The following is an 8,733-nucleotide window of genomic DNA, read 5'->3' on the forward strand; positions in this document are numbered from 1 at the left end:
GTAGCCCCTTAAATAAAAAACGAACAGTCCCTTAGATCTTTTTTCGCATACCCCCTGAAATCATTTGACAACCGTGGCTCTAAAGCATTCAAGATTTAAGACCGTTTAAATTGGAAATTTAATTTTCAGGTCTATGCTCAGAAAGTGAATAAATGAATTATAAATACAGCGTTAATATAATTTAGTACCATACAATCCTTGGCTGTGTATCCATTTATCAGAGTCATGAGCTTCCAAACAAAACAAAAGTACAAGACTTTTCTGATGTGAAAATGTTTCACTTTTCTCTGATTGACTCTTCCAACGATCATTGACTTGATTTGTGCGCATTTGTTTGTATCGCACAATTGGGCTAATGACCGTCTTTAACTAACAAGTCTCCAATACTACTAATTTTTAAATTTGGAGACAACTAGATTACCATACTAAAAACTTAACCGGTATATTGTGAAATCAAGGTAATTTGTTGTCATTTTTTTTTCCTGATGGGATTAACAATCTAGAGTCCATTTGGGCAGTTGGACCCCATTGACAAATGGGAAGTGGTTGTTGGTTTTTCGGGTGTCTTATTCTGTCTTTTTCTACGTCTGCTTTTTTATTTTGGTGTCTATCCCATCCTCTGATGACTTGGTGTACCAAACGCTCCCCATTCCCAATTCCCTGGGCCAAGGCTCCAGGAGGCGTCAGAAGGGTTCAGACTACGCCTCCACCTCGGAGGATGAGTACGAGTCTAACCTTAGCACCCCTAAACACAAACGCTCCCATCATTCAGGGGCCCAGCAGAACCCCAGTCTCCATCCAGCAGGTCCGGTGCGAGCCGTACCCCGCTCCAGAGACTCCGAGGGGGAAGGACACGAGAGTGACGCCTTCCAGAACTGGACATCTCATAGTGCCGAGATTGCCAGGTGAGGATGGATTGTACATATAGGGCCCTATGATTTCTGTGGGAAATGCAGATGAAATCACATACTCACGTCATAAAAATTTAATTTGACAAATTTTGGATTGGCTTTTGACTTGCTTAGTTGGGGATATTTCATTTAATATTCAACAATATCATTGATCTGCCTCCATTGACACCATTATATGAGAACTGAGCTGGACGATGACATCACGGTTTTCTCCAGAGTGGGTTATTTATATATAAATAAACTAGATTAATAACTTTTTTACAGCAAAAATGAACCATAACTGAAGATGATTAGGACTGTGACGCTATTTTCTTCTGGAAACAAATGTTGTTGCATTATTTATCTCTGTAAAGCTGCTTTGAAAACAATCTGTATTGTAAAAAGCGATAAATAAATAAAGGTGACTTGAAAAAAACACTTAAGTTTTAAGCCCTGATATACTTCAAGCGAAATCAGAGAATGAAGGGTAGTAGGGTAAACGCCGGAATATCTTCAATTCACAATCATTCTGTTTTAATAATAGTTGGAGAATGTTTAAGCCACATTTTGATTGACTTTATCTCATGTTCAGTTTTCAGAGCTGCTATGCTGAGCTTGAATGTGTTTTGGTTTGGTTTTCTCCCTGACTTAGACATGCATTGACTGTACCCAGTGTAGATATCGTTGATTACAATGGGAATCATCATAGGTGTAGACCTAGGTAAATTCTTCATGAATTCCTGTTGTATTTGTCAGTAAATAAGTTGCATAATTGCACACGTACATATTTGAAAAATTACTTCAAATTATGCATCAATTCCAACACAAAAAAAGTCTTATTACTTTTACTGCATTGCCACCAACTTTAATTATTTGTTTTGATATGTAATTGTAAATTACAAAATGTAATTTGAATGCATGTTCTTTGCTAGATTGAGTCAAGACCTGGCCAAAGATTTGGCTATTCTGGCCCAAGAGATTCATGATGTTGCTGGAGATCCAGAAGCACCGAGTGTTTCTACAGACAAGATGGGACCCGCCATATCTGCCCACGAGGAGGTACTGTTCCTGCAATTATCTGATCAATATAATGAAATATTATTATGATTTATAATAGCTGTTTTCTATGTGAATATATATAGTAAAGTGTAATTTATATCCTGAGATCAAAGCTGAATTTTCAGCATCATTACTCCAGTCTTCAGTGTCACATGATCCTTCAGACATCAGTATAATATGATGATTTGATGCTCAAGAAACATTTATGACTATTATTAATGTTGAACGTGCTGCTTCATATTTCTGTGAAAACCATTATAAATGTTATTTTTCAGAAATCTTTGATGGATTGGAAGTTCAAAAGACCAGCATTAATTTTGAAATGCAGGTGAAACTCGAAAAAAACTAGAATATCGTGCAAAAGTTTTGATGATTATTGCTTACAGCTTATGAAAACCCCAAATTCAATTTTTGGGGGCTGATCACCGATCTCCGATTACTGGAAGCTGTATCGCCCGATATCGATCACCGATTATAGCATTATTTATTCAACTATATTTAACAACAGTGTACATTAAGTATTACCATTAAGAGAAGACAATGTATCATGAATTGACAATATTTATTTGCAAGCAACATGTCCAGAACTTTGGGAACAGCTTAAGGCTTGACGAATACAACTTTCCTGTAGAATATAAAATAAAATAAAGATAAAAGACAGGACATCAGAGTCTTTAAATTTAGCTTTAGTTTTTAAACTAAAAACTGCAACAAAAAAGGCTATAGCCAAAATATTGTTTTGAGTCAGTCAGCCATCAGTTTTTCTAATACACTTAAAGGACCACAGGTAGTAAAGTGCACAGATACAGATATGGAAGTTGTTAGTTTTGTTTTTTTTGCTATCTATAACTTACCTTTTTTCTGGGATGCTCAGTCAGATTTTGTGGGCATTTAGAGAGGGAGAGCGAGGTAGAGAAAGAGAGAGGGGGGATAGAAATGGTTAGATTCATATCTTTCCAAAGCTTACTTCTTAAGCATACAATTTTTTTATTTTTTTTGCAAGAACCCTTGCAAAATTATTTTAAATAGATTAAGAAAGCCACCACTACTGGTCACATCTATGGTTCGATTGATTTGTTTAGATCCAGTGAAGTCGTGTCCCACAACTTGAGGCACGGATGTACCCAATACAAATCAATAAAACATCTCCAGTTAACTAGCAGAGCATTCATTTAGTTCGCTATTAAAGGTGCAATGTGTAAAAATTTAGTATCTATTAACAAAAATGCAATATGACATCCATAACTATGTGTTCAGTGGTGTATAAAGAACTTGCTTAATAAACCGTAATGTTTTTATTACCTTAGAATGAGACATTTATATCTCCATAGGCGCGGGAATCCCCTTCTATGAAGGTCGACATATTGTGACGTCATGTTTCTAGCGTAGCCGAACGCGAACACACAGCGCTACAGAGCGCGTTTCGTCACTACCTTGAAAGAGAAGCCGCAGAAAGCTAGAAGCTAGCCATAAACACCGTGAGTAGTGACTTTTCCCTTGTCAGTGGTGTAAAATATGTAGTTGGATTGTTTCATGTAACTTAATTCTTCTCCCTCGCTGTGTTATGGCTTTGCTATGTGGGGATAAATGTGCTGGTTACGTTCGTGAGACAGCTGATTAGTACTCTTGTCATTGACCGTAAAACAGTATGTCACAGGAATCACCAACCCGTCGATCGCGAAGAGTTTTCAAAATCAGAGAAAAAAGCCTATTGTGTGTAGTAAATGGTGTCTCGGGGATGCGGAGGCACGCGCGCTGTACAATCATGCCATTTTTGCCGCGCGCACCTTTGAGCTCATGCGGACGCGTCGAGTATAAACAAGGCTTTACGCTTTAACCAGCTCAGCCACAGTAACAGCTCATATTTAGCCAGCTAAACTTTTACTACCCTGTTAGAAAAGATATATAGTTGCATAGTTTCATGTGGTTTTTCTTCTTTCACTTATGAAGGCCTGTTATTCTTTATCTGGTGTTTTATCCACATCACTACTAGGGGTGTTGAAATGAATCGTTTCTACGATGCATCGCGATGCAGCCGAGGACGATTCGGTATCGGTTCAGTAATAGATCATAACCGATTGTAATGTTCTGACGCTTTTCTGATGTCATTTATCGCATACGTGCTTTGTCGCGGTAGCATACACTTAAAGTAGTTGGAGCATTTTGAATTACTCGCACTCGCCTCCTCTGCCAAAGCCTACATCTGGGCACATTTCAGCTTTTATGAACAACCATATAAGCACGACCTGGAGAACACACGCGCTGTGTGTAAATCGTGTCACGCACAAATAAAATATGCAGGAGGTAATGCCACTAACTTGATAAACCACGTCAGCCGTTTTCACCGCGAGCTGGTAACGCCTGCAGAGTTTGACTGCTTGTGTTTATTGGCAAAATTGTATACATGTGAAGTAAAATTGGAAATTGAGGATTCAGTGCATCGTGATATCAAATTGAACTGAATCGATGACATGATTATCGTAATCGAACCGAACCGTGAGACCAGTGTAGGTTCACACCCCTCATCACTGCGCTTTTTTTTTCGTGCTCTTTCAGTTGCGGCACCAGATTCCCGAAGCCAGTGTGAGTGTCCCGAAAGAGTCTCCGGTTGCAGCGCCGGTGTTCGATGAGTCTGAGGGCCCGAGTGCGAGGCAAGACGAGGTATCCGTGCTTCTCTTCAGTGACGGCTCGGGCTTGTTCACTAACTCCTGTAGTTGAGCTGTAAACCTCGTTCTTCTCCTGTCAGGTTACGCTGAATCATGTGATGCTGAATCCAGTGTCTCAACTGTCTCTGGCCATCCGTGAGAACACTGAACAACTGACCGAGAAAATCAAGTCAGAGTTGTTTGCTTTTCACGTCGTTTTTATATTTTTTGTAGCTATTTAAAGGCTTATTTTTTCATTTTTTGTAGCTATTTAAAGGCTTATTTTTTCATTTTCACACATTTTTTCAGGGTTTTGTTTCATAATAAGATGGATGTTTTGAGTGAAATGGAGGCGAAAATCAATGCGGTTGATGATTCTCCAGCACTGAAAACATCAAACAAGGCGAGTCTCTTTTTGCCTTTCCATGAGTAAATGTTACGAAGTACAGTCTGAACTTCACTGAAACAATTGTAACGTTGTAATGAACTAATAAATAAAAACCTTTTCATGTTTTGTTTTTTTAATTCAGGGAGTATATTACACCTGGGAAGCGGTAAATTATGTTAATATGAGTGTTATTTTATGGTATATTGATATACGTTTATAGGTTTTATTAATAATGTGTTTATTTTTGTTTTCCTTTTAATTGTTAAATTGTAGTAATTTTGCTCTCTGTTTTTATTGGGGGTTTTAAATAAAAAATCTGTCCATATAGTTTTTAGGAAAAAAAAAAAATGTCAGCATTAATTTTGTTATTTTAGTACTTCAAGTTTAACTAAACAATAACGAGAAGCTGCCTTGACAACTGCCTGAAATAAAATCATTTTTAAATAATGATTTTATATATATAATTATATATATATATATTATGTTTATTTTTTATTTGTAAATAATTTAATAGACAATTTTTATGTCTATATAGTTTTTATAATAAAAAAATGTTTCACCCTTAGCTTTATAGTACTTCAAGTTTAACTAAACAAATGAGAATACCTTAAAACAGGTTTTTATATAAAGAAATGATAGTTATATATTTTTTCTATTACTTATACTGTCATAAAATATATATATATATATATACACACACATTTTATTAAATTAATTTTAAAAAATTTAATTTTTTCTGTCTTTCAAGTAATGAAAAATAATTTTTTTTATTAACAATAATGAATCTGGCTTATAAGTGTTTGGTTTCATTTTACAATAAGGTCACATTTGTTTACTTTAGTTATTAATTAATTAACTAACAATGAGAAATATATATTTGCAGCATTTATTAACCTTTGTAAGTGTTATAAAAATGTTCATGTTAGTTCACAGTGCAGATATGACATTTGTTCTTAATGTATTAGTAAATGTTTAGATTATCATTAATAAATGCTGTAGATGTATTGTTCATGTAAACTAATGAAACCTTATTGTAAAGTTTGTAATGCTGAATAGTTTTTTGCAACAAATGTGTCATTGCTCTTGAATCATTTTGTCTTTTTATCTCCTTGCTCGTCTTGTAGGAAATTGCATCAATTCTCAAAGAGCTGAGTAGAGTTCAGAAACAGCTGGAAGGTCAGTCGATGCGCTTTCTTTTCCTTGCCAATGTCAGGTCACCTTCATTTATACTGCGCTTTTAACAATATGGACTGTTTCAAAGCAGCTTTACACTGATAATAGGAGATTACAGTATCAGAGATTGTTTTGGCTTTAGGCCGTGTGTCCATCAAAGCGTTTTTTCACGCAGCTGGCGTAAAATTCCAATTGTTTTCAATGGGAGCGCCGCGTTTTTTAAACGCTATGAGCGTAGCGAGACGCTGAGTGTGTCTTTAAGGCCATATGTCCACCCGGCTGAAAACGCTAGACGCTCTGCTGAAAACGCCTAGCTGTGGGCGCTTGAGAGCGTTTTGGGAGCACTGTGTTTTTTCAGTTGAGATGATTCGTTGCTATGATACAGAATATCCACAGCACAGTTTACTTGTAACTGATTTCGTAGAAAATTTGTTTCATACTAAAAGTTTATTTTTCATCCATTTTGTTCGGTTAGCTCTGCTGGTTGATGTCGTTGTACAGAAAGAATGTTGTGACTGTTGGTCAGCGTGGTATTAGCCCCGCCCCTCCTCCACTGTGATTGGACGGCTGTATAAAAAGTGACAGTGATGAGCGCTGCGTTTTACTCAGTTGAACATTTTTCAACTCTCGGCGACCAGTAAAAAATGCCGGGTGCTCAGCGCTTCAGCGTTAAATACACGCTCAGCGCCTCGTTACGCTCATGGCGTTTAAAAAACGCGGGCTCCCAATGAAAACAATTGGAATTTTACGCCAGCTGCCTGAAAAAACACTTTGGTGGACACACGGCCTAACGTTGAAGCGCTGAGCGCCCGGCGGTTTTTACTGGTCGCCAAGAGTTGAGAAATGTTCAACTTTGGGTAAAACGCTGCGCTCATCACTGTGACTTTTTACCCATCCGTCCAATCACAGTGGAGGAGGGGCGGGGCTAATACCACGCTGACCAACAGTCACAACATTCTTTCTGTACAACGACATCCACCAGCAGAGCTAACCGAACAAAATGGATCAAAAGAATAAATTTTTTGTATGAAAAAATTATCCACGAAATCAGTTACAAGTAAACTGTGCTGCGGATATTCTGTATCATAGCAACGAACGGTCACAACTGAAAAAACGCAGTGCTCCCAAAACGCTCTCAAGCGCCCACAGCTAGGCGTTTTCAGCAGAGCGTCCAGCGTCTTCAGCCGGCTAAAAACTTCCTTACAGCAGCTCTAGAATAAAGTTATTGTCCAGATAAAGTTAGTTTTGATTGATTCACTTCTGTTGTAAAGATCATTAGTTATTAACTTAACCGCATGGCTAACATGACAGCGTTTTTAACTGGAAACAGAAAACTTTTAATGTGTTCTGGCCGTTTATCTGCACAACAACAGTGTTTGGTGCTCGAGAACGCAAACTTTGAAACCGGTTCCAAGGTGCAAGAATCTGTGAGATCGCAGACGCAATACACATGCGTATTACGTGTTTAGACTATGCGTGTGTGAATATATATATATGTGTGCAGGCGTGTAGTCTTTCTTTACAAAGTGACATCAACAAATGACTTGTCTGGCCTTAAAAATTCATAATACAAAATTTTTTGTTGCTTCTGTGTATCCATGCAAACTGGAATCATTTCGTTTATAAAACGTTCTACATTACTCCTGAAATGAGCTTCAGACGGAGAGCTAACTCGCTCGTGTCTCCTCCAGTCATCAACACCATCATAGATCCGCGAGGAAACCCGGATCTCAGTAGGACGTTTTCTTCGGCAGGCGTTCGCAGTTCCAGAGCCTCGTCCCGGGACTCCAGATCGTCACATCGAGGAGGAGGAGGACCGACCCCGAACGCCCGACGCACGTTCAGAAGCTCAGACCGGGAAGGGTCATTGGTATGACCATCTGTGTGTGTGTGTGTGTGTGTGTGTATCCGCACTCCGCACTTTGCTAATGATTTCAACACAAGTCTAAACTTATGTAGGTTGTTTAGAGTCAAACACGTCTAGACCGATCGCTGGTTTGGCACAAGCTCCTCATGAAAATCTCAGGCATTTGAGAGGATATGATACGTTTAAGATATATTTGCACATTTATATTTGCTCCAAACCAATTTCAACAGCTTGTGGCGTTCAAAATGCAATGATTGAGAAACTGCACAGATTTTGGCATTACATGTAATAACTGTAAATACACAATGTTAATGATTTTTTGTGTGTGTGTGATCTTGGTCACTTTTTTTGGATGGTTGTTATGGAGATATAAGGATAACAAGTAATTTACATGGTTATTTAAATCTTTTTGTCCCTGTCGGACAGGGTATTTGTATGTTAAAGATCATTAAAGAATTCAAATGTAACTGTTTTGTTCTTTTGTCATTATTTCCATGGATGTTTTGTTTCTGTCCGATATCACAATGAGCTCATGATGTTGATCTACATTAATCTAAGATGAGTATAAACTGGTTAATGACCCGGACTAGTTATTTTAACTGGAGTTAAAAGCTCCTACACCTCCATATAAACATCGTGTGCAACTGAAGCTCCGCTCGTGTTTCTGCCGAAGTGAAAGTGAAACTCTGAGAAATCGGGAGTCACTCTTTC

General features: G+C 37.9%; 1 protein-coding gene across 21 annotated transcripts in view; it reads left to right on the forward strand.

The window, feature by feature from the left end:
- Positions 1 to 8,489, forward strand: part of LOC143706959 (centrosomal protein of 170 kDa protein B-like) — a 44,314-nt gene extending 35,825 nt beyond the window's left edge. For 7 of the 21 annotated variants that reach the window (XM_077199568.1, XM_077199633.1, XM_077199560.1 and 4 more), the window contains 7 exons: positions 773 to 905; positions 1,823 to 1,949; positions 4,506 to 4,610; positions 4,696 to 4,784; positions 4,904 to 4,997; positions 6,107 to 6,158; positions 7,847 to 8,489. In XM_077199568.1, coding sequence (XP_077055683.1) covers positions 773 to 905; positions 1,823 to 1,949; positions 4,506 to 4,610; positions 4,696 to 4,784; positions 4,904 to 4,997; positions 6,107 to 6,158; positions 7,847 to 8,031 — 785 coding nt within the window. In that variant the 3' untranslated portion in view covers positions 8,032 to 8,489. Of the gene's footprint in view, positions 1 to 670; positions 906 to 1,822; positions 1,950 to 4,505; positions 4,611 to 4,695; positions 4,807 to 4,838; positions 4,998 to 6,106; positions 6,159 to 7,846 lie in introns of all 21 variants that reach the window. The other 14 variants (XM_077199493.1, XM_077199551.1, XM_077199465.1 and 11 more) reach the window with 3 other exon arrangements.
- The last annotated feature ends 244 nt before the right edge of the window (positions 8,490 to 8,733 follow it).

Source organism: Siphateles boraxobius, unplaced genomic scaffold (assembly GCF_051911475.1).
Source record: "Siphateles boraxobius isolate OS27281-9 unplaced genomic scaffold, OSU_SipBor_1 113, whole genome shotgun sequence".
Classification (NCBI taxonomy): Eukaryota; Metazoa; Chordata; class Actinopteri; order Cypriniformes; family Leuciscidae; genus Siphateles; species Siphateles boraxobius.